The sequence below is a fragment of the Leuciscus leuciscus genome, assembly GCF_965113295.1.
Source record: "Leuciscus leuciscus genome assembly, chromosome: 9".
In the NCBI taxonomy this organism is placed as follows: domain Eukaryota; kingdom Metazoa; phylum Chordata; class Actinopteri; order Cypriniformes; family Leuciscidae; genus Leuciscus; species Leuciscus leuciscus.
In genome coordinates, this window is record NC_138733.1 from 10163599 (window position 1) to 10190428 (window position 26830).

The 26830-nt window shown below is 37.2% G+C and overlaps 1 protein-coding gene across 3 annotated transcripts in view; it reads right to left on the reverse strand.

Annotated features, from left to right (window-relative positions):
* Window positions 1–4758: 4758 nt before the first annotated feature.
* Window positions 4759–26830, reverse strand: part of acsl3a (acyl-CoA synthetase long chain family member 3a) — a 32176-nt gene continuing 10104 nt past the window's right edge. Inside the window, exons 3-15 of one of the 3 annotated variants that reach the window (XM_082180005.1) lie at window positions 26083–26260; window positions 23464–23573; window positions 22405–22543; window positions 19843–19993; window positions 18645–18768; window positions 16537–16608; window positions 15164–15303; window positions 13704–13876; window positions 12241–12315; window positions 9889–10080; window positions 9482–9596; window positions 7653–7810; window positions 4759–6314 (exon numbers count right to left, since the gene is read on the reverse strand). In XM_082180005.1, coding sequence (XP_082036131.1) covers window positions 6157–6314; window positions 7653–7810; window positions 9482–9596; window positions 9889–10080; window positions 12241–12315; window positions 13704–13876; window positions 15164–15303; window positions 16537–16608; window positions 18645–18768; window positions 19843–19993; window positions 22405–22543; window positions 23464–23573; window positions 26083–26260 — 1785 coding nt within the window. In that variant the 3' untranslated portion in view covers window positions 4759–6156. Of the gene's footprint in view, window positions 6315–7652; window positions 7811–9240; window positions 9316–9468; window positions 9597–9888; window positions 10081–12240; window positions 12316–13703; window positions 13877–15163; window positions 15304–16536; window positions 16609–18644; window positions 18769–19842; window positions 19994–22404; window positions 22544–23463; window positions 23574–26082; window positions 26261–26830 lie in introns of those variants that run through there. The other 2 variants (XM_082180007.1, XM_082180006.1) reach the window with 2 other exon arrangements.

Here is a 26830-nt window from a genome sequence, read left to right on the forward strand (position 1 = left end):
TCACACACACACATTCTGATGACGTTTAATGAAGTCCAAGTGCGCAGTGCTGCCAAATGTGCTCGTTTATCATAACATATCCAGACAGGCTTGCTTTAGGAAAGCCTCTTCTTCTGCAGAACAGCAAGCTTTTGGAAAAACCAGAGGAATGGGTTGCACGAATTATGCAGAAACAAGAATGGCTCACGCAAAAGCGAAAATCCTTCATCACTGAACAATGAACAATTCTATTTTTTCACTAAGATGAACAGATTAATGCATGCTTTAAAAAATATTTTTCTCATTGTTAGTCCATGTTAGCTAATGCATTAATGGAATAGTTCACCCAAAAATTAAAACTGTCATTAATTACTAAGAATGTAAGTAAGAATCTCGTTCATCTGCGTAACACAAATTTTGATCTTTTTGAAGAAACCCTGTAGTCCAGTGGTTCCCAACCTTTTTTTGTCTGAGACCCCCTTTTTCCCAAGAAAATATTTTAGGGCCCCCCTTAACATTTAATGATATTTTCGCTCTTGTAAGCTTGCAGCAAGGATGACAAAATATGTTGTTTTCAAACAAACGGTATGTTTACTATAAACAGATTATATGTTTATGCACAAATAATAGCCTATAATATTGAAAATACAATAACAAAAACATTAGTAGGCCCTTTGTAATTTAAAAATGTAAACCTATAGGAGTAGCCTATAAATTTGCCCTATTTTAAATGCAATAACAAAAATATCAGTATTCACACTTGTGTGTAAGTAAAAAAAGAATGAATATAGGCCTAGGCTATTTCTAAATGACTTCTGTCTGGGGCCTCAATATTTGCATGTTATTTGTGAGGCTTTATCAATGTGAGGCTTTACTTTTGAGGCTTTTGGCGCTATAGCGAGCGATAATAAACTTGCGTTTATTAACTGAATAATTCGTCTTTCGGAAGAACATTGTAGCCGGAACTACTTCTCTCTCTCTGTGTGCGTCTATGACGAGTCACGCAGGTACTGTGCTACTCCGCAGCGGCAGCGATCCGAACCAGGGTAAAATAGTCCCAATGTAATCACTTATCATAGGTGTACCATAGTGATTCAGGATAAGACAAAAACACGGTTTGGAAAATGGATTCATGATGAACTCCCTCATTATATACATTTTGAACAGGAAAAAGTTAAGGACTTTTATTTAATGCAAATTGCTCAAAACTTTTCAAAATATGACGCGACCCCCCACAGAGCTCGCTGAGGCCCCCTTGTGGGCCGCGACCCCCCTGTTGGGAACCGATGCTGTAGTCAATAATTGTCTCCCTTAAAGCTACACTGTGTAATTTTTAAAGTTGATTCTTAGCAAAAAACACGTTGTTCTTTCAAAATGATATGTGCTCATTAATGTGTAATTACTTCTACCAACTAATCAAGTATTCTCGTAAGCGTAGAATCTGCCATGTAGAATACACACGAGCGAGTCGCTCGAATGGCGGCAGACATGTTGCGCCTCCATCTTGAAAATACATTCGCCAAAGAGGGACATACCTGGAAATTCAAGCTTCGCCTTTCGCGTTTTTACACTCAGTGGCACCGTGACGAATGCGAGGGGGAGATTACTCGCGACTGCCGGCAGATTTGAAATAATACGGACACCGTAGGAGTTAAAACGCCCTCGGAATGGGAGGGGCTAGAAAGTAATATTCAGTTGGTAGTCATAAACAATTTCACCGCTAGATGTGAGAAAATCCTACACAGTGTAGCTTTAAAACTTATCTTTGATCACAAAAATTATTCATTTGAATGCTTTTTACTTGAAAAAAATTCTTCATGCCTTGAAATATCTTGAATGTAACTCTACACTCTTGCCCCATTTAGTACGTGGTTCTATGAATATGCAAATGAGCCCCGCCTCCACTCACTCACTCCGGCTCAGAGATCCACTCGTTGATGATCACATGTTGATCTGATTGGTTACAAGGTAGTTTGTGACGTCAGAAACACCAGCGATTTCAAACCGTGTTTTTGAGACTGTCTTTGATTCACTGCAGTTTTAAGGCGAAAATACTCAGCAATGGTGTCGACTTATAAATGTACACATGGTTTGTCTTAAAGCATATTAAAAACACCACATAGACATATAAACAACATTAAAAACTTGATTTTCACCACAGGGGTACTAATAACAGATTAATACATGCTTTAAAAATATATTGCTTGTTAGTTCATGTTAGCTAATGCATTAACTAATGAGACCTTATTGTAAAGGGTTACATTAACAAGCATTACTATAAAAATTCAAGGTAACATTAATCAAATGCACACTGGGACTAATGCCAAGCATGCATTTGAAGTTTAAGCTGTACCGTACAACCCCACTGACGTAGTTTTCAAGGGTGTCCTGGTCTGGTTTACGTCAACAGTGAAAGAATCAGTGCCAACCTCATCTGTCTGGCAGTGATGCATCATGGGCAAGCGTAGCGTGGCATGGCTGCAGAAAACTGGAGCCAGAATATGCAAACCAAAGCCTGACCACACCTGTCAATTAGGATCGAGTAACAGAGAACTGACGCAAAGTGCATGAAGAATCTGATCAAATCAGCAGTTCTAGGGCAGTTCCCTGTCTGAGACCACATTACAGACACAACAGCATTATAACACTCAGTTCTTTCAGCTACATGGACTTTTTCCAATCATAAGTCGCTATAGGGAGTTTTGTACTCTGCAGATCTGTAATGAACACGAGTGTGTTGTCATTTATGGAAGTATTTCTATAAAAGGGGATAGCAGACCTTTAGACATGGTCAAGATCAGACACTTCAACTTGATTAAGTATAACCTGATAATTTACACAATGGAGTTAGTCATTGCTCAGTGATGGATTGAGGTATTTTCTTTTAAAGCTGCAGTCCGTAGCTTTTTTGGGTTAAAAATGATCCCAAATAAATTTGAGCAAGTACATAACCAGCCAGTGTTCAACACTATCTGCTTGCCTTAGCTCGATTCAAAATGGTTAGCTTGTAATAATGTATTTAATTCCAGTGGTACTGGTGGATTTCCACGGGAAATTCAAGCATGTCTTTGCGTCATTACGTCACATCTGTACACATAAAGAAGAGTCTCGGCTAGTAGGCTATGAGTGTGAGGATGTTGGAGGTGGAGATTTATAGCCTTTTCTCACAGGACTTGATATAATTAAACTTGTCAATTTGATGGCGGATCCAGAAAGGTTCAAACGACAATCACCAGGAGATTCACCCGAACAAACGCTAAAGACTTCGGAGAAAAAAAGAGACTGCAACCGGCCAATGCGAAAACAAGGATAAATATCGGGAGGGCATTAAATGTAGTCACGCAGTGCTGATGTTGTTAACATTAACAATTTGAGAACAAAGTATAATTGCATGGTTTGACATGATATGATAAGCGAGTGTTAGATTTAATCAGAACGATTTACTGCAATGCTTTTTTCCCCTTAACATTAGTTGGTCAGAACAAAAGTGGATGTTACTTGTTCAGACGACATTTTCCGGTGAAAATTATTATGTTGGTCATACTTCCAAAAAGTAGAATCTGTGATTGCGAATGCCAGGATCCACACCACCAGCGCGGTGATTGACGCACATTCTCCTCAAAACATTGGATTCATCCGCGCTGTGCCGTGCCGAGGCACAACCCCACGTAAAGTTGATAATTCCACGAATAACTGCAATGGCAGATTTCGAACAGAGATGGCGACAAAGAGGAAAAACTACAGACTGCAGTTTTAACCTGAAGTTTGTTTTGAATGTTTTTAGAGTAACACAAACCAACTGATACCACAAAACATCACATAATTCATCACCTCTATCGCTAATACTACCTGAAGAGGATGGAAAGTAGAAGAGAAAGCCTATAAAATTGATTACCAGTTAACAAACAATATGCACAAGTAAACGTGTTTGATTAGCAACATGAAAATTATGAGGCCCTTGTAATATTTCAGGGACATGGCAACATCCACTCAAACCAAATATATAATAACTTGCTCTATGTTCACTTAATTTGTCTTAAGACACATTCTACGTACTGTATGGTGAAGTTTTTTTTTTCCCACAGGAAAGCCCTTCATTCCATTATCTCAAGTTCACAGGATCAATTTCAAGACAAATTACAAAATAAATGACTAACTTTTGACCTGATATTTCAATGTCAATGACTGATTTCATTTTAGTTCAAAACGGGCTGTTATCAGGGACAAAGTAATAACGAAAGGAGAGAGATCGTGCGACAGCTGCTTCCACAGGGATCAAAATGAGTTCAGTTAACAAGCAGAGAGAAAGAAGCAGCAGGGAGCTCTTCTACTCATCAAAGATCAGCTACGAATAACAAAACTGTTATCATAAACCAAGAAGGTCTATTATACCAGGAAAATTAGCTTTTCACGCTTTTTAGAGTACCACTGTCAGGTTCTGGAAGAAAAAACTAATTTTTTCCCCCTTCATTTGTTTCCTCCATAGGGAAATAGATTGTTAACAATAATGTGTAAACCTTTAAAGGAAGCCCTACTGTGAGTTCTGAGGTTGTTTGTTGATGGTATAATTCTGTTGAAGCCACCCATTTGTATTATTTCAACTTATTTGTTTAAATAATCAAGTTTAACAGGGGAGTAAAACAACATTACCCATGATGCAGTGCAACAATCAGAGAAACATGGCAAGCAAAAAGACATTGCAGGGACATCCAAAATGCCAGGACGTCCTCTATGAGGTATACGTACAAGAATTTAACAACTCCATTTGCAGCAAGCCTCAGCTGGTATCTTAGATTTATTTATTTCTAAACGAAACAGTTCAACACGCTCTGAAACAACTCGAGCACATGTCAGTGTCTTTATAGACAAATAGAGGAAAACCTCCTTGAAATGAATCAATTCAGTTTAAAATGTTTAATGGACACGGCTGAATGGTTTATATTAGAAGAATTATACTAGATCTATTATCCTGTCCAGCAGGATATACAGTCATCCAATAGGAACATTCCAATCCTTGCACATAAATCAGAATCATCCAATGAGCAGAAACGGTTTAGTGATTTGATACTCTCCAATGAGCATGCTCTAATATTTAAATAAATCTGATTATTGACAATAACAATAATTTAAAATAAGCTTAAAGATGTTGGATTTTCCAGATCGTTGGTTAATATGCACACAGTCTCCAAATTATGGAAAGATTGAAAAAGCAAATAATGACTTTAAGATTTCCTGATGTGTTTAGACATCCTAATGAAACCATTCCAACGTTTGCATCAGCATTTGTCTATCTACAAGAAACTGAAGGTTTCAATGAAAAAGTAAGCTTAGAAAACCATGTCTTTTGATTCATGGGGGGTGGGGGGTGGGGGGGGTAACATGCATAAAATGTCCTGAGAAATCGCACATTAAGCACTAATTCAATGTGAATCCTAAATTTTGCAATCCAATTCACATATTACTTTGCATCTGAGTTACATGTATTGAGAGCAAAACACAGTGCTTAGTCACCATGTATATAACCGGAGAAAGCCAGAAGATGTCTAAATGCGATAATGTCTCCAGAAGATATCTAAAAAGAAAGTTGACGTATATGTCAGAAGAGTTTTTTTTTTTTTGCATATATTTAGTATCATGAAATAACATATGCACGTTTGTATGATGTAAAACGCATGGATTACTTCAGGTCTAAACCACACCTTTCAATCCAATCGAAAAGTCATTCAGATCGAGCTCATTCGGATTGATCGAGGTGTTTACAGGAAGGATATGAGCAATCAATCTGATTATAAATGGATTTTGTGGGTGTACTATATGTAATTGTAACATGTTTGCATGTCAATTATTTCACACGTTCTGATTTGCTGATATGTCGTTGAGGGGGGGGGGGGGGGGGGGGGGGTTGGAGAGTGCGCGTGAGCTTAAGTCTGGAGGAAGTCTGGCATTACTTTTGGCAGCTTTGAGTATTGCTGGTTGTGAGTGTTTGTGTTTACTGGACATCAGAAATATCATACTGATCAATCAACTGTATGAAACATTTCCAAATGATTATGTTCACATGTCTGTAACATCCATGGGAAATCTCCATCCTGATTGGAGTTTGCTATAGTGTGATAAGTTACTTTTTCTGGCCCTCTTGTCCACCGCTTTTGTCTGGAATCAGCAGTGGTTTTGCTTCTACTTGGCACCATACATCCTCTCAATGTCGTCCTGGTAGTGAGTTTTTAGCTCCGTTCGCTTGAGTTTAAAAGCGTCTGTAACCAGGCCGGTCTCTGGAGTCCAGGGCTCAATGCTCAAGCAGATCTTCCGAGGAATCTCAAATCTTTCTAACTGGGCTGTTAAATACACAGGAACAGGAAATGAATCATAAGCACAGCTAAACTAAGTGGTAAAACAAGAAGCACAACAAATGACTGTGCAGGATATAAACATTAATCTATAGCAGGGTGAAATGTGACACCCTTAGATGTGAAATATTTACTTAATTTGGATCGGATCAGCACGGAATGGAACGGACTCAGTCGTTTGTAAATTACAATTGTAATAAATATTATTTAATAATTATAATAATTTTATTGACACTACAACACTAATATTTATACTGTATATTAAATTCTTTACTTTAAAATGGTCAAATCCTCTAGCTCCTGAAATGCTGTAAACTTCTGTCCACAAAAATGCAGGAAATTATGCAAATGTCTTAATAAACTAATCTAGAGCATGTTGTGTTCCCAAATGAACGTTAAACTCCCAGTAGTTCCCTGCATTTACTGTGAGAGGCTGAATACAGTGGATCATAGTGATTATTGTGCAGGCCCATTTATTTATTTTGATTTTACATTTGATTAATTAATTATTAGCTTTGTAATCACCTCACGAACTCTCTGTTGGGAAGCCCTGATCTATAAAAGTAACATTTTAAAATTACATGATTGGGGCCAATATTATATTACTGGTGCATTCTAGAGCTGAACGATTCTGGATAAATTCAGAATCCCGATTTTTTTCCCCCCTTCAGATAGAGATCACGATTCTGAACAGACAATTAAACAAAATAACATATAATTTACTAGAGGTTCTGACAAAATGTTATTTGCTGCTGTATATTTAAAAATGTTTAATTCATTTGAAATACTTATTAAAAAAATTGGTTTGAATGAATGATTCAATGACTCAGTCATAAATATTTCACTTGTTTCATTACTGGATGAATCAGCATTTTTGAACGAATCTTGAATGATTCAATGACAAATACATATTTTTAACAGTCACTTGTCGCCACCTACTGGTGTAATGATGTAATGATACAATCGTTATTTGGAAGCGCCAAGTTACTTTCAAAAGGTAATTTGCTATATTGTGATTACTTTGCAGAGTTTGAATGTTCTGGTGAGATAAAAAAAAAAAAAAAAAGGTTTAATAGACAAGAGAATCGTTGTCATATAGGAATAAGTTTGCATGGGAGTTTGAATCGAAATCGCGATCTTTTAACAATTAATCATGCAGCTCTAGTGCATTCTTAGACAAACTTGCATTCTGTGCACAGTATACATGCTACAGAAATAGTATGAGTAGTATGATAACTTCTTTATAACTCGCACCCATAAATGGTTTGGGAGTTGAGCGTGCCTGTTCTCAGTACTAGTATGATAGTATGCCAGGGACCCATTCACCTGTCAGTGCCGCTTCTGTGATGACTTTAAGCACCTCCTCCACGATGACAGGGTTGTTACAGAGCTCCTCCCACAAACCTCTGATACGCTTCCTCTCGGCCAGCGCCAGGAGCTGCTTCTTATTGGGCACCACAAAGGCAATCACGTACGACTCGTCACTGGAAAACAGGAAGAGGAGGGACTAAAATTATTTGTGGGTGTATTCAGGAGTGTTGACTATCAAAGTGTCAAAGTGTTTTAATTAGGGTTGGGCGATATGATTTCATAAGAGTCATTTTATTTCAAGTAATTGATATATATATATATATATATATCACAATATAGTTATTTTTATTTTATTTCGTATTAATTAACAACAACAATAGGACAAATACAATATAAAAAAAATATATACAAATGACTGAACTGTGCTTTCAGCTTTTCAGGTACAGTGGGTCTATTTAACAGTTGCATAATACATGAATTAAATAATTGTGGAATGTTGTAATATCGTAATTATTACTGAACCGAATTTAATCAACACTGAACTGACTCAAAGTGAATAATGACACTATTGTCTGTAGAGCTCCTTATAAGGATTATGAACTAATATCATACTTGATGAACTTTATACAGCTACTGAACTGAATCAACACTATTGTCTTTTTTAGAGCTGCTTTACTACAGAATAATTGATCATAATTTTCCTATTCATCACTGTGAAGCTGCTTTGAATCAATCTATATTTTATAAAAGTGCTTTATCAGTAAAAGTGACTTGACATGATTACAGAATTCGTATTAAAATACTGGTGATGCCAGTGTGCTTGCTGTGTGGCTGCCACTACATACACTGCCTGGACAAAAAAAGTCGCTGTTTGGCTTTAAATGGATTTAAAGGCAAATGCTTAAAGGTGCCATATTATGCCCCTTTTCACAAGATGTAATATAAATCTATGGTGTCCTCAGAATGTGTCTGTGAAATTTCAACTCAAAATACCCCCCAGATCATTTATTATAACTAGTCAAATTTGCCCCTTTTTGGGTGTGAGCAAAAACGTGCTGTTTTTGTGTGTGTCCCTTTAAATGCAAATGAGCTGCCGCTCCTCGTCTCCGTTCAGAAGACGACCGATCCTTTACACGAGCTTCGGATAACGGCAATAACAAAACACGCGAATCTCATCCAAAATCTCAGAAATAACCAGTAGCGGAGCGCACCTGGACGTTTCTGAATGGTTAGTGGATACATTTATGTAGTTGTTGTGGAGTTACATTGATTCATCTCATGTATCGTCATGTTTAACTTTTACACAAGTTGACACAGTTCCCTGAGGTCTTAATAAGACATTATGTGACATAATATGTGACATTTTTTGGTCAAATAGTGTCCAGTGCTCATCTGTGCGGCAACGACAGAACAGTTTGCATGCTTTGCTCGAAGTTTTGCCATTGCGTTAGAACTGGTTACACTGTTGTCGCTTCCGAAAACCAAATGGCGGCGCCGTGGGTGGAAACTTGCGGAATAAGGGGCGGTAATATTATAACAAGATCCCCTTCCTACCAAAATCTGATCGGCTTATTTTTTGACATGCTTGCAGAGAAAGGCTTACCAAAACAAAGTTTACTGGGTTGTCACTTTTCACGTTTTCTGGGTTGGTAGATGCACCGGGGACCCGATTATAGCACTTAAACACGGAAAAAGTCAGATTTTCATGATTCATGAGATTTCCCTTTTAGAGTCTATGAATGATTGTAACTGCAGAAGAACCAGATACATTTCTAAGGCATTTGTTGGTACTGTAACACATGTGTTTTTATTAGTGCGGTACAGGTTGTACTTTGTGTTGGCACCTGCTGGCATAGGCACAGATGTTGTCGACGAGTGGGCAGCTTTTCAGGACGGCCTCCACTTTTCCCAGAGACACATATTCTCCAGCTTGAAGCTTCACCAGGTCTTTCTTACGGTCTTAATACACACACACACACACACACACACATGCAAATATTAAGCAGATTTCATCTGATATGATAAGTGAACTACAGGAAGTTCTCCTTTCTCTCCCTTGTGGAGTGTATCCTGCTTTCTTTGAGTTCTTATCACTGCCTATATGGGAATATGTTGACAGTGAGATGTGTCATTTACAGGAAGAACAGGACTAAAGCGTTTTATCGCAAAACAGATGGGATTTCCATTCGCTCACTCCTGCCAAAACAATCTTTATGATGTTCTGGATAATCTCTCTTTGTCGCTCTCTTACCGATAATCTTCAGACAGCCATCTCCATGAAACTCTCCGATGTCTCCAGTGCAGAACCAGCGCTGGCCTTTCTTATCCACGAAGAAGTCCTCACGGTTCTTGTCTTTGTTCTTGTAGTAGCCCATTGTTACGTTTGGCCCACCGACCAGAATCTCTCCTCGCGGACAGGGCCGGTCTGTGCTGCGATAGCCACCTGGATACACACATACATGATGCATTATGATGACAAAAAAGAGGGATGGGAAAACAGACTAAACTGTATAAAGCGCAACAGAAGAATTCAAGAAATAGAAGTATCTTTAAAAATCTCCTGAGCGAAACTGAAGAAAGACCTACCAAGGGTTCAGAGGTTGTTTAGCCAAAAGCCAATGTTATTTTAGTCTTGTGTAGCCAAACGTTTGACAAATCGACATAAGTTTAGTCCACATTGCAGCTTATTTTGGCCAAGAACAGCCCACTTACACAGGAAGAGACCATCTGACTGACAAATAAAGGGACCGATCACAGTTTTTCTAGCCAATTTAGGGGCGGTTTCCATGAACAGGTCTAGTTAAAACTTTATCTGAATTTAAATCAGCACTAAAAACATATCTGTTTGGATTAGCTTTTAATGTGTAATTTACTTGTATTTATTTTTTAATGCATCATATTTGACTGTTGATAGTGATGTTGTTGGTTCTTTATGTATCTTGTCGTGATTATTGTACAGCACTTTGGTCAGCCAAAAACCGGAAGTAAATGTGCTTTAGAAATAAACGAACTTGAACTTGGACTTGAACTTAAAACCAGTCTATGGTTAAAACACTGAAAATTTTCAGAAAGTGTGTGTCGACTAGTGCATGAATCCTTGTGAAAAAGAAGTGTGCTTAATTGTATTGAATGTGTGCTTGTAGAGTACTTAAAATTAAAAGTATACGTTTTTTAAAAACTGTACTTGCAGATAATATAATATTAATCAAATAAAAGGCCACTTTAGTGTACTTGAAGAGAGTACACTTCCATGACTGTTTCTTAACACACTCGAGTATACTTTTAAAATGTGCACTTTGTAATAATGTGAAATTACATGATTACACTCTAAATCATTATCTTTTCATATCTTTTGTCATGCTTTAAAGAAGTACACTTATTTTGATGTGTTGACTAACATACTAAAGCACATCTAAAGTGTTTGATTATCATTTAAACTGTAGTGTGTTTTGTGTTGTAGTATATTTAAACATGACACAAGTTTCAATAGAAATTACATTAGTGTATATTGGTAGTTTACCATATATACATGTCAAATCAGACATTCATCAGTACACTTAAACCATATATTTTAAAGACAATATAATTATGAAATTCCATATAAAGATGGAATTAAGTTAAGTGGGTAAAAAAGCACATTAGTTCATCTAAGTGCATTTAATATAATTTTTAAACTATACTTTTTTTTATTGAAGTGCAATAAACGATTACGCTTTATTTTAAGCTGTCAGTGTTACAGTGTAATTATACATTTAAGTACTGAGTAATAATAAATTAACTTCATGTATGCACTTACTAGGATTAGGGTCTGGTTTAGGGTTAGTTGCATGTAAAAACAATACATTGCAGTTTCTGAAAACAGTACATTCAGTAAGTATAGTATACTGTACATGATAGTTAAGTATATTCTTTGAAAGTATGTTATTTACTTCAGCATACTTTAAAAAAAAAGTATTTATTAAGTGTACTTCTTTTTCACAAGTGCTAATCTGCATATGGATATTTACTTTACTAGCTACTAAGCGCCTCAAACAAACTGAATGTCTATCAAAGATTTGAACACACTACTCTGACAAACTTTGGCAAATCCACCTCCACCAATCAGAGAAGTCGCTTGGCTATCATGGAAATGGGTAACACAGAAATCTCCAAAGTGATACTGCAAGCTAGCGAAGACTGCCTAGATACCGTTATATAATGTTTTGTGAGGCCTTAGTGTTAAAGCATAAAAGTGTAACCATCTAATCCCTGTGACGCGTGGCCTTTCATTCTTATGGCTTTAATAATGCTGCCATTATATAACATTTTGGCCTGTTTTGGCCATGCGTTTTCAAATAAAATGTTTGGTTTCTGTGTATCATTTACAGAACACAGCTGAGCTGATCTGTCCAGAAATAGCCACTCGAAGTGTCTTCCTTACAAGGCCATAAATGACCATAAATACTTTTTTCCACTTCCTTCTCTTTTGTTCTGCCGTTATATTGCTCATAATTCTCTCGAGGTAGCAAACCACCAGACGTATCTCTTGATGGATAGGTAAACGTCCATGACAGTGTTTTTATAAGAGCAGATAAATGTGTGTATGTGTGTGTGTCACACTCACCCTCTATCCAGTCCTTCAGCTGAATTTCACAGCAAACCAATGGTGCGCCAACTCGTCCTGTACTGTAATCCCAAACTACACACACACACATACACACACAACAAGATCAAATAAAACAATCTGTGCTTTGGCTGTAAGGTCACAGTTATATAATTATTTCCATTGCAGAAAAAAAACATTATAACATATGACTAAATGTGTTTCTTCGATTAAAAAAAAATCTCATATTTCAGGAGTCACCAGCTGCGTTGCCTGTTCCACCATAGATTCCTCTTAGGAACACAACCATCAATCATTTTACAAGGCAACCGTCTTCCACAAATGTCCATGTTAACGTTTTTAGGGAACAGGATATAGAGTTAGAGACCTAGTTTCATTTGGCTGGACTTTTGTAAATATAATTTTCTCATTAATACACAATTACTGTTATTTTGAGTATGCAGAATCTGTTTACGTATTAAAGAGATCATTTCATGATTTGTTTGGACTCTGAGGTCCACTTATGATGTCAGTCATGTATTTTTTGCACCACAGACCACAGAACATTTTTCAACTAGTTTTATTGCTTTGAATGAGACAATGTAGTTTTGCTCGTATTACTTAAGTTGTAAAAACATGAGCTTTATAGCAACGTTGTATGAGAGTCTATTTTCCATCATATGACCCATTGAAGTGTTACAATATCCATAATTGTGTGCCTTTAACACTAGTTATATTTACATACCGTAAAGTTTGGGTTTGGTAAGATTTAAATGTAAAAAAAAAAAAAAAAAAAGTCTCTAACCAAAGCTGCATTTATTTGATAAAAAAAAGAGTAAAAACAGTAATATTTGAATATATTTTTAAATGTAATTTATTCCTCCTATCACGTTCTTCTGTTTCAGTATTATTTTTAATGGATTTTTTAGTTTGTATCGCATAATTATCCTGTGTTTCCTTCTGTTGTCATGGTTACTGATTGATACACTGATTTCACACACCTGATCCTTGTTTTGTTAATTGAGTTTGCTTGGTATATAATGCCCTCATTTCTGTCTGTTCTTTGTCTGGTGCTGTTTGTGTTGGCTCACACGTTTGCCTTCATTGTATCTTTGTTATGTTTAGTACATTTAAGTTAATAGTGCAACTTTCTGATTATTATCAATGTTGAAAACAGTTGTGGTGCTTAATATTGTTGAAACTGGGATACTTTGATGAATAGAAAGTTCAAAAGAACAGCGTTTATTTGAAAAAGAAATCTTTCGTAACATTATAAATGTCTTTACTGATGCTTTTGATCAATTAAATGCATCCTTGCTGAATAAAAGTATTAATGTATTTTTAACAAAATGTCTTACTGACCCCACACATTTAAAGGTAGTAGTGCAGGTTATGAAAACATGTATTTGAAGTATAGTATTTGAATAGTATTAGTATTTGAAATCATGAAATAACAGTGCCGACAGTAGAGGTGTAAATCTCACGCTGGCTGATGGTCCCGGCGCCGCAAGTCTCTGTGAGGCCGTAGCCCTGACCCACAGGGCAGCAGAAGCAGATGTTCATGAACCGCTGGGTCACCGCAGAGAGAGGTGCCCCGCCTGACAATAACACTCGTAAACGTCCACCTAACAATGCCCGAACCTTCCGGAAGACCAGCCTGGAGAGAGAAGAAAGATTGGGCTTTGATGGTAGAGTATATTGAGGACATGCATGTAAGATGTATCGAGTTTCTGTGTGTGTGAGGGATGTCAGTTACTGTGAGAACCGGTTTTGGGGAGTTACTAAAATTAGTATTGCTATTCAATGATAATTCAATAATAATCAAATGCACCATCCCAGAATGCAGTCTTTCTTTCGAGTAGCATTGAGAAGACTAATTGATTGTGGTAGATTGTTTTTTTTGGATATTTCAATGAACCGGTTAAAAAAAATTGACTCAGTATTCCAAGAATAGGTGAAATAAATATTTAGTTAAATCAGTGTTTCTCAACCGGTGGGTCGCGACCCAAAAGTGGTTCTAAGTAGTGATGGGCAATAGTGATCGAGTACTCGTTCGTGACAGCGACGATTGATCATGAAAATGATGATCGCCTAGACTTTAAAAAATATACCGTATTTATATTTTTTTCTGTCTGGTTATTGCGGCATTTGGGGCGGTTCCTGAGGTCTGATTGGATAGCGTTAGACACACGCCTTCCAGACCGGCGAAATAAAGTGAAACTGGATTTGAAAGCGCGCACTATTTGCATTCAAGTATGATGTTCATTCTATTCATCAGGAGCAGTTTCCATATGTTTTAGTAAAAGTTCATGTTAGTATTGTGTATTTGGTAACTTGTTTCCATAACCCCAAAATGCCACTTTATTTTCACGTTATTTTGTATATATTTAAGTGACTGGTGGTGGCTCATACCAAACTTTACTGTATTAACAAAAACTATTTTGGGACTGCTTATCTTATAGACCTACTATTTATAAATTATTAGTCATATTCTTACAATTTATGTGTATGTTAAGTAAAGGAGAATGGTACTCGTGTGTGTCAAAAAGTTTTGTGAGTTAATTTTGCTTGGTTTTTATTACAAATGTATTAATATACGATACGTATATATATATATATATACGAGTGTGTGTGTGTGTGTGTGTGTGTGTGTGTGTGTGTATCCTAAAAAAAGTGGGTCGCGGCTTGATGACAATGGGAAAATGTGGGTCCCATCATGGCCAAACTAGTTGAGAACCACTGAGCTAAATAATAACTGATTCAATTATACAAGTTACATGTTTTTCAGTATAGTTTTATAACAATGTAAATATACGTGTTCAAGTTTCGAAACACAGTAGTTTTACTACTCTAAATCATGAGCAGCTTGTAAAGAATGTTCTTCAACACTAGGGAGGGAGTTTGTATGTGTGTATGAGAGTATCCGTGTATGTGTTTGATGTACTTGTCACACAGTGGAGTGCTGTATCCCATCGCAAGCTGCTCCATCTTATAGTTGTAGGCCAGTAGAAACAGAGTCCTCTGAAAAGCGCCCATTTCCTCCACCTTTAGCATTACATTCTTGTAGATTCGATCCATAATCTCCTACACACACGGACAGAGAAAATATGTGCATATAAGAGCCGCAGACATAACTGATGACCTCACTGAAACATGACAGGGATTTCTATCTCTCTCTGACATTACATGAATGTGTTTGTTTCCAGACATTAATATATTTTTTTAAATGTTAATGCATGTCACACTTGCAATGACCTGAATACACCTCTTTTATGATACTCACGTTTACATTTCTGAATTAAAATTATAATTTTTTGTGGGGCTTGAAATCCAAAATGTCTACTTTGTGTAACCCTCCCCCAGACATCAATATTGAAAAAAAAGTAATAAACTTGAAAATCATTATATACGTACTAACATATTTAATACACAATAAAATATACAATATAAAAGTCTATCATTTTCTGACCAAAATAGTTTATGCTAAATTATTATTACATTATTAAATATGTTTTTAACATTTCAAAAACTTTTGTCCACCAAACAAAAGTCATTGAGGTATAATCAACATGCAGGAGGCCATTCTGTGAAAAAACAAACAAAAAAAAACCCAGGAAATGATATCACAAAAGGACCCCTAGACTGTGGGCACAGAAGCAATGACCTCTTCTCACAGAGAGAGGAGGATAAAAAGTACCACAAAAAAGTAGAACACATCTTTAAAAAAAACTTGAAGTATAATATTTCATGGTACATGAATATGGTGGTCATTCAGAACAATGGTAATATTACCATCTGGTACCACCAAGGGAACATAGATTCTAATTGAGTTCATGCTGACATTTTTCCATTTCACATTGTGATATGGGAGGGTGGAGAAGCCCCTTATGATTTTTTCTTTTTCAATGCTCCCTTATGATTCGGATGTTCTCCCACTGCTGAGAGAGCCGTGTCAGCCGCTCTGTTTATGGAAGTTTGCTGTGCTGTGTCGTTATCAGTCCACAGGGACCCTCATATCCAACCACACCAAGACAGTGTGTATGTGTGTGTGTGTGTGTGTGTGTGTGTGCGTGTAAGTGAGTGTGCATTTACAGTGTCCTCAGGCAAAGAAAATCTTGAAATTAAACATTATTAATTGTGTATCTACAGTGTGTGAGTCACTACTTGTGTGTGTGTGTGTTTGTGTATGTCAGAGGGATATCCACACCGGGCTTTCTCACGTTCTGTTTACAGCTGCGAATCATTCTGGACAATCACATTCGCTGACATTAAACCCCAAAAGCCCAGAGAGAAACAGAGAGAAAGCTTCAGCCTTACTGGTACTGCTGCCATTAGACTGGGCTTCAGGACACTAATGTCTCCTTTGCTTCCCTTCTTTATCTTGGTTGACTATAAAGTGAAAACAACAAAAAAAGAGAAACATCTCTGTAAGTTTAATTCATCTCAACCCATTTGCAAAACCAAAGAAAACTCCCACAGTGCTGCACATTTTTTCCATTACGTGATTCTGGCGTTTCAGCACTTTCTCCGGTGACATTATTTTGCTCCTATTATACTTTTTTTTTTAGGATAACCTTTAATGTAGGGTGTTATATAGCTGTTAGTGAATGTAAAAGGACTGCGAAGTTTCAAAGATCAGAATGCACAATAAATGGAGTTATTTTCTCCTAAAAGAAAGAAATAATGTCAGTCTAAGGTCTTCATTGGCTGCCATGAACGTCATCTACTTTGACCCGCCCTCAAACACTGTAGTTGTAGCGGATACTGAAAGAGTTTGGTTTGTGTTGTCGACAAAGGACATTTAATTTCTGACACGGGCTGTAAGCGGTCGACCAATTACAACAGACTGGGCCGTCTGACCAATCAGAGCAGGCTCTTGGAAAGGTGGATTTTGTTTAAAAATGTTTAAAAACAGCCGATGATCAGTGTACTCTAATCAAAGTACTCTTGCATCTCAATTATCGCATTACATTTACAATACACTTGCGTGATTGTTATGTGGACCGGCTCTCTCGGTTTCCTAGGTAACCAAATATAACTCTGCCGCTGCTGTAGACTGCTTATAAATACAGGGAACAAATTATAACTAATGCAATGTGATGAAAGGGTAGTTTGATTTCTAACATTATTCTCTCAACAGACATTGACATCGATAGTCTGGCGTTATCATTTATTTGCTTTTGGTGAACTGTGGAGTGGGTAAAACTGTTTTTAATGGCAGGCTAATGTGCACCGTTGACTCGCGCTAGCCTAGCACCGGCGAACTATCCAAAAGTAAGGACTGGATGAATTTTTTTGAAAACTGTCTCCACTGATGAATAACAACCAGGCTCACTTGAAAATGAGGTCCGATGTCGAAAATCCTGAACCACCCCTTTAAGGCAAGTTAATGCGACAATAACGCAATAAAAGCAGACTCTATTTGACCCTATGAATCACCCGTAGTTCAAGCCAGGGTTGCCAGATCTGCAGTTTTTCCCTATAGGCTACTGAACGTTATTTGTAGCGCACCTCTCACCCAATAATCGCAAATAGCTCTCTTTTTAGAAGTATCAAAACACAATCAAAGTGTCATCTTTCAAATTCTGTCCATTTTATCACGAAATTCAAACAATAAATGGCGTTTTGACGCTCTTAAATGTGACGTGACAGATCACTGTAGCGCCTCAGTTCAAGCAGCAGCGCTGAGTGCGAGTCTATTCTTCCACTTTCATACAAATTGTATCTAGAAAAACACGCATGAATATCAGAAGGTAAGTACAACTTACCGGAATCCGTGTCATGTCTCATGTAATCACTCAATCAGTGTTTCAACCGTGGAAAGATGTCAATAAAACTTGCTTGTGAAGCTTGTGAACATATTATCCCTTTGTGTTGCATTTACCTCAGGAAAGTCATCCGTTTGTTAGTTACTTTTAAAAAAAAACCTAGTGAGGAGCTTGTTTACTGTTATGTTTGAATAGGTTTGCCATGAAGACAAGTGCTTTTGAAAACTACCTTATATGTGTAACTGAGTTGTATACAAACATTTCAGCTTTTATTTGAGTGTAAATATTATATCTGGAAATAAATAGCAGTTGAATATAATATCTCTGTTGTTAATTTTAACCTCTAATATTATAGTGTGCCAAATGAGAGGGTTCTCTGTATAAGTTTGCAGCATTATTTGGGAGTGATTTTTTAATCCATAAGAAAAAACAAACTATCGGTGTCGACGTCGGCGGATATCATTCTGAATAATCGGCTATCGGTATCGGCTGAGTAATTTAATATCGGTGCATCTCTACTTTAAATGCTTGATTGTGACATCACAGAGCACTGTGCTGATTTCCTGAGTCCAATCACAGAGAGCGCTTTGATGAACTGAGTTACATCATAGGCCTGTGTTTTGACTTTCAGAGTCGATAGGAGCAAAAGGTTATTACCTGGTCTGAGAGAGTTTGTGGTGAAGAGTAGCCGATTCTACAGCCGTGAGCAAAACACACCATCTCAGCGCTCAACTCTAACACATGAGCCAGTGGAAGGTAGCCAATGTATGTGTCATCCTCACTGCAAAAACAAAAACTGTCTGTTTAATATAAACATCAGGTTTTAAATTTAAAACCAGAGAATGGAAAATATTTGTTTTATATCTAAACATACAGTCTCTAGTTAGTCAGAATGCAATACTATTCTGTTAATCATCAGGCCTGTTCTACACATCTTGTATAAAAAATAAAATAGAATAAGAAATATACAGAAAACAAAGTGATTTTTTTCTGATACTACATTGAACTTTGCCTTACTTTACTTTACCAACAGCCATAAAAACAATTAAAGACGTGATAATTATGAAATCTACACTACTGTTCATCTTTTATTCAGCAAAGATTAATTAAAATAGAAAAAGGAGGACCACATTTACATCTAAATGGTCATTATTTTATATAGACATATCTTTTTCCAAACAATAAGAAAGTTGGTGACACTTTACAATAAGGTTTCATTAGTTAACTACTATAGTTAACATGAATTAAGAATGAACAATACTTCTACAGCATTTATTAATCTTAGTTCATGTTAATTTCAACATTTACTCACACATTATTAAAATCAAGTTGTATTTGTGAACATTAGTTAATGCACTGTGAACTAACATGAACAAGAACAGCTGGATTTTTAACAAACATTAACGAAGATTAATAAATACTGTAACATATGTATTGCTCACTGTTAGTCCATGTTAGTTAATACATTAACAAATTAAACCTTATTATAAAGTGTTACCATAAAGTTTATTCTTTTCTTTTCTTTTGCCTCATAAAAGTTTGTTGCAAAAACAGTTTTTCCTGTATTTTCAGTTTGTTTTTTCAAACACAAAGTAGAATTGGACAATAAAATATACATGACATCTATAATATGCAGTGCATGGCACAGAAATTCCCACAGACCCATAACTGTCACTGTTTTTTCTCTTTCTCACTCTCTGTTTATTTTATCCATAGGGAACGATTGGTTTTCTAGGAAACACTGATAAACATACGACATCCATAAACACATCAGTGAATGCACAATACTGCATGTGCACAGTTAATGCCAAGACGTGACAGATCGAGGGAGGTTAGCATGGATTTGTTTCCATACCCGAGGTTGGGAATCCTCTCTGCCATGCCAGTGATTGCGGCAATAATATTACTGTGAGAGATCATGACTCCTTTAGGCACTCCAGTGGAGCCGCTGGTGTACATGATCACGGCCACATCAGAGGCACACGGAGCCTGTCTCTGCCTCGACGCTGTGGAGACATCAGAAGAACTTACTACAAATGTCTACTTACATTCTCTATATGTGACCCTGCACCACAAAACCAGTCACATGGGTCAATTTTTTTAAATTGAGATGTATACATCATCTGAAAGCTGAATAAATAAGCTTTCCATTGATGTATAGTTTGTTATGATAGTGACCGAGATACTATTTGACAATCTGGAATCTGAGGGTGCATAAAAATCTAAACATTGAGAAAATCGCCTTTAAAAGTTGTCCATTTATGTTGGCGATTGTGCTGCATTCACTCACAAAAATAAACGTTTTATATATTTACGGTAGGAAATTTACTAACTATCTTCATGGAACATGATCTTTACTTAATATCCTAATGATTTTTGACATAAAAGAAAAATTGATAATTTTGACCCATACAATGTATTGTTGACTATTGCCACAAATATACCCGTGCGACTCGTGACTGGTTTTGTGATCCAGGATCACATATATAAAGGGATTATTCTATTAATCACTAGCATTCCAATTAGAATGCATTATATCTGGCTTTAGAATGCTGTACTGTGACAGAACAGGGCTTTGATCTCATCAATGCTTATTTGTTGTGACATCATTAGAGCAGTGCTTTCATCTCATTACTGTGCAACTGTAAAATCACAGATGAGACCTTTGTACTCTTGAGTGTTTAATTATAACATCACAGAGCTTTGCCTTGATCTCTCCTGAGTGTGTAAATGTAAGAGGATTATTTCAATAATTCCTTACTTTACCTGTCCAGCGAAATAAAATCAGTGTTTTATTCAGAATTTATTCCATTTTAACATATCATTAATACAGTTTCCGCACCCTTTGACTAATGAATTTATATGAATTTTCCAATCATTATGATTAAAAATCATTTTATAGAGAGTTCAAGACAATTCAATATTTCAGATCTGAGAATAACAAAAAACATGTATATTCACTACAGCAATTTCTATGACATTTCACATGTTATTAAGTTTTCCAGGCCAGTTTTCATTCTGACTGTTTTTCTTAAAGCAACACTAAGGGACTTTTCCTCTTCGGTCCCCCTACAGGTTGGAAGCGGAATTGTCCATTACCGCTGTCGGAAATGATTTGGCCGCCCGCAGCCTACCGTCGCACGCACGCTATTTGTTTATCCAGCACCGGCTTTGGAATGAACGATGTCCACAGGCAAGGTAGAGTATGTTGCATGATTTCATGAAAGTATGATGTATTGCGACATCAGAAATGAAGAAAAACTAAATAATGACTATTGTAAAGCTTGACGTAAAGCAAGTCAAATTTGTAGTTTTCTTATGTCTCATTCGAACTACAGAAACGCGATCCGGTTTGGCAAACTTGCATAGTGTGGTTATGGCAGATATAGGGCTGCAAAGCGAATCCAGAAGTGCCTTTCACCCTGTTACGACTTGATGAACCACTGATACGATTTTGGAAACATTATTTTAAGGTAAAAAATGTTCCTTAGTGTTGCTTTAAAGGAATTAGTTTGTTTGTTAATGACATGCCAGCTTCTATGGACTTTGTGGTAAAAAACATACTTGAGTTATAATAGAAAGGATTCTTGAAAGGAATAGCTTATCCAAAAATAAAAATGTACCCAATCTCATGTCAATCAAGGAGATGTTTTCTATATTTTGGTCTTTTTTTTTTTTTCAATACATTTTAGTCTACCTTTTTTTAAAGTTTAAGTTTTTCAGCTTTATATCAAAATGATTTTTAATAGTTTTAGCAAATAAAAACTACACTGTGGTTTGAAACTACTATTATTTGGTGAATAACCCATAACACTGCATATGAGGGGAGGATAGGTTGTAAACTTTAATTTATAGTTGTTTGAAGTATATTGATAAAGACTACCCAAGTAAAAAATGTAGTTGTATGTGTGAATGAATGAAATAAGATAAGAACAGGAAGCGGGGGTGAAATGTCAGTAGCAGAACAGAACGTTTTAGCTTTCAAAATGAGAGTGCCATTTGAGCCGTCCCAAGATTTTAGAACCATTTAATGTGGAACATGGGAATCGAGTGTGTACATCTGTGTGTGCATGAGTGTGTTTTAAGGGGCCAGTGTGATTTAGCATTAGAACGCTGACACAGAACAGAGCGAATGTCATGTCGAGCCGAAGGAGGAAGATCAGCTCAATGTCATGTGAAGTCTGTGGCAGTGTGAGAAAACATGACCCGACACACACATACACACTCTCCAGTGTGTGACGACGACTACTACTACCAGCTGTTGAGGGCTTCACAGAGAATTATAACGGAGGAAGTAAACGGCAGAGCGAAAGAGTCAGGGACACCCTCGACCCTGGCCTTAATTTGACACAGATGGAGGATTTCTCATTCACATGACCTAAAATGACCTCACACTCACACACACACACACTAGTACCATTCTCAGGATGGGCCCCAAGTCTCTTCACAGCCGCCATGCTGTGGACACTGATGCCTCGTGGGTATTCAGAGCCGCTGTTGAGCTTATCTTCAACTACGATGATGTGTCGTAATCTCGGAACCTCCAGCAAAATGTTCTGTGTGTCAAAATACAGACAGACAAAAACATTAGTGCATGTATTTAACTGCCATAATGTGATGTATTTCAGAACAAAATATAATATTCAGTAGGAGAGATGTGATTGATCTATTGGGATTTGGTTGGGTCATGTAAAGTAGGCTGTGATGTACCCATGCGGTCTCAGTTAAAGGAGCATTTCACCCATGGGAACATTAATCTTTATTGAAAGTGGGTCATATATGTAGTCGAAATGTAACATAAAATGTAGATTTTGGTGCCTTCTTGACCGAGGAAAGACAGAAAGGAACTTTAGGGCGCATTTGTATGGAAGACAAGATTGCACAGCTCCGCAAGCCACTCCCAAGTCGTAACTTCACATCTGGCTGGACAGCGCCTGTTAGCTTAGCTTCCAAACAAGATGGCGGAAATATGCCTTTAGTTTCTGCAAGTGAAGTCCCACCCACTGATCTGTAATAGGTCTGTAGCGTGAGTGGGTCCCACCCTCGGGAAAAATGAGGAACGGGTGTTTGTAGTCTCAAACCCTCTACAAAGATATGGGACTTCCTGCTTAGAATGACGATTTTTACATCATGATAAGCAGGAACTGCAACACTGAAATACGTATTTCTCCCGTCTCAGGGGAAAATGAGGGAATAATGCACGACCATTCAAAAATATGACTGGGTTTCTAACGATACAAAGTTGAATGCAAATGGGTGAAGTGTTCCTTTAAGTCCAAGGGGTCAAAGTTTGGCTAGTTAGCCCCTGCTGGAAGATGCTGTAACTACTTTATCCTTTGCCAGCAACATTTTTAGTTACATTAGATTTTTTTTTTTAAAGTCATATTAAATCATATCTGAGTAAAACCAGTTAAGATTACTACATAAAACGCTTTGTTAGTCAGGTTTTTGACTGCAGTCCAGAGTGTCTGATCACCTTGAGTTTGGTTTCCAGAAGGTCTTTGCTGGTGATGATGTGGGAAACTTCAGCTTCATTGAGTCCATGAGCAATAGCAGGACCTCCCAGAGTAGAGTAAAGAGTTACCACTGTAAAACACACACACACACACACACACACACACACACACACACACACACACACACACACACACACACACACACACACACACACACACACACACACACACACACACACACACACACACACACACACACACACACACACACGGGTCTTCAGGTTTTATGGGGATTTTAAAGAGACATCATGATTTTTATACTACAAACCGTATATTATATCCACTAACCCTAAACCTACCCATCATAGAAAACTTTCTGCAATTTTACATTTTCAAAAAACATAACTTAGTATGATTTATAAGCTGTTTTCCTTGGAATTTGGATATTACCATCTTTGTGGGGACGTTTTGTGAACGTATATAGAGAGACATGATTTATTTGAAATCTTTTATAACATTATAAATGTCTTTACCATCACTTTTAATCTATTTAATTTCTGTATTAATTAAAAAACTTCTCACTGTACATATATATAAAACACACACACACACACACACTTTCCCCTTAAGTTTGAGCATGCAGTTGTGTAGCTGTGTCAGTTATCAGTAGCAGCCGCACGCATGGCTGTGAAAAGTTCAGGATGAGGGCAAACAAGCACAAGCCAGAACACACATGCACAAACACTTAACACACACAGTAAACAAAGCTAATCATGCACATATGAATATTCATATAGATATATGCACATTTTTGCACATGACAAACATACATGAAACAATCCACGTGCCTTTACTTTTGAGCTCATCCACAGACATTAACACACACTGACAAAAGCACACTGAGAACATAGGGGGTCCGTGAGCTGCGTTCTGTGACATCATCAGTCTGCGTCACTGCCTGAGGGCGCGACACTTCAGCCGTGAGACACAAACAGAAAAGAGATCACCACGGAAACATCAACAGGCACACACATGCAAATAAGCTTAAACGTGTAAGAGCGCACACACACACACACACACACACACACACACACACACACACACACACACACACACACACACACACACACACACACATTATCTAACATAAACACACAAAACAATTCATGTTTGCAACATATTAACACACAGCTACTCTCTGTGTGACTCACACACACACACAAACACACACACAGACACACAGACACACACACACACAGACAGACACACACAGACACACACAGACACACACAGACACACACAGACACACACAGACACACACACGTAGGCCGGATGACAACAAGTACGTGAGCATCTGATGTTGACAGGAACACCAGGGTGCAGAAGTCAGCCAAAGAGACATAGAAGTCTGTGTGTGTGTGTGTGTGTGTGTGTGAACACATTATGTCACTGACACGAGGGGGTAAATCTCATGATAACACGTCTCCAAAAAACAATAAAATAAACAAATAATATATACATTTATATTAATTTATAAATGATTTGTATTATACTGTATATATATATATATATATATATACATACATACACACACACACACACACTGCATTATATATAATTTACTGCATTATATATAATATATATATATATATATATATATATATATATATATATATATATATATATATATATATATATACACACACACACACATAATGCATTTTATTTATATATATATTTTTCACACATATTTGTGTGTGTGACAGTGTGTTTGAGTTTGTGTCTGTGTGTGTGTGTGAGAGTGAGTGTGTGTTTGTCGAGTGAGTCCTTGAGGGGACATCCTTATTTTTGTGTTTGAGTGTTTGTGAGTGTGTATTTGAGTTTGTGTGTGTGTGTATTTGAATGAGTGAGTGTGTGTTTGAGTGAGTCATTGAGGGGACATCCTTATTTTTGTGTTTGAGTGTGTGTGAGTGTGTGTTTAGGGATGGCCCCAGACCTGAGAAAAATCACGTCGCCATCAGACACTTTAGAGGGAAAGTGAGAGGAAAAAAAGGAAGGCAAGGAAAAGAGAGGAGGAGGAGGAGGAGGGGAGGAGGAGGGGAGGATGGCGAGTTTATATAACAGCAGTGCAATGAGGACAATCTGACCTCCATACAAAACACACACACAAACCTCTGTATTAGCCCCATGTGTATCATAAACACAAATATAAAACAAATCTGTCTGTAGACTAGCATAAATGTGCGGGTCGAGATGTGCATATGTTAACATGAACAACAGTGTCACATTGCGTGCCTATGTATGTACCATGCTGTGTTTTCTATGATGCATAAATAAATAAAATTGACTAAAGCTTAGAAATTCTGTCATTTCTGTAGAAGATGACAATGTTAGGGCATTATGGGAAGTCGCTTGGGTGTTTCTATGCATTTGCAATTTTCTAAAAGATTTGAGGCATGTTGCAGTGAGTTTGCACAATCTAAAGTATGTGCCGATTCTTTAAAAAAAAACGTTTAATCCACAAAGAATCCTATACCAACTCAAGAAACCCAAACAGCCTAAAACCGGCTCTTGATAAGAAGGCTCTTTGCTGAACCCAAGAGATGTTCTTTTGTTTTGTACGTGTTCGTGGGACTCACATGGGAAGTTGTACATGAAACAGGCTTGCGCCGCTATGATCCACTCCTCTCTGGTCTCGCAGATGATGGCAATGTTTTTCAGAGGTCTCTGTCCTAGAGAAGCCAAACCGCTCCCGAACGCTCTCACTTCTTTATACACCTGATCATACGACATCCAGCGATACTCTCCCAAAATCACCTGCAGAGAAACAGAGAGAGTATGAAAGGGTAACTAGTCCACCTGTTCAGTCCTTCAACTTTTTGTCCCCTGCCACTGTACCAGACTTTACAATTGTACAGATCAACAGCTCCTCCTATTGGTTCATTATATAGTCACAGCCTAGGTCATGGAGAATTTATAGGGTTCATACATAGTCAACATTACATTTCAGAAGCATTTTGTTTAATCTTTTTCCAAAAGTTCACTAGCCAAGGTTTTTTAAAGTCATAACATCACTTATGTCCCACATTATACACTATACACTTTGCACACACACTTACACACTGTGTGGTGTATGACCTTCATAAGGTTATTTTGTCTGAAAACTCCCCCCTCTCTGCAACGTAATTAAAACGGTGACAGTTCAGAGCATGAAGTGTCCAACATTCCACACTTCATCCGGGAATTTCCATTTGGAGTTTCCAGTGTGACCATTAGGGTCATAACTTTTTGACTATTTTTCAAATTAAAGATTTCCTGTCTCATACATCGATGAACTTTTGCTTAAAAACAATGAAAAAGCCCCTAATTCCTCTAAGTTTAAAAAAA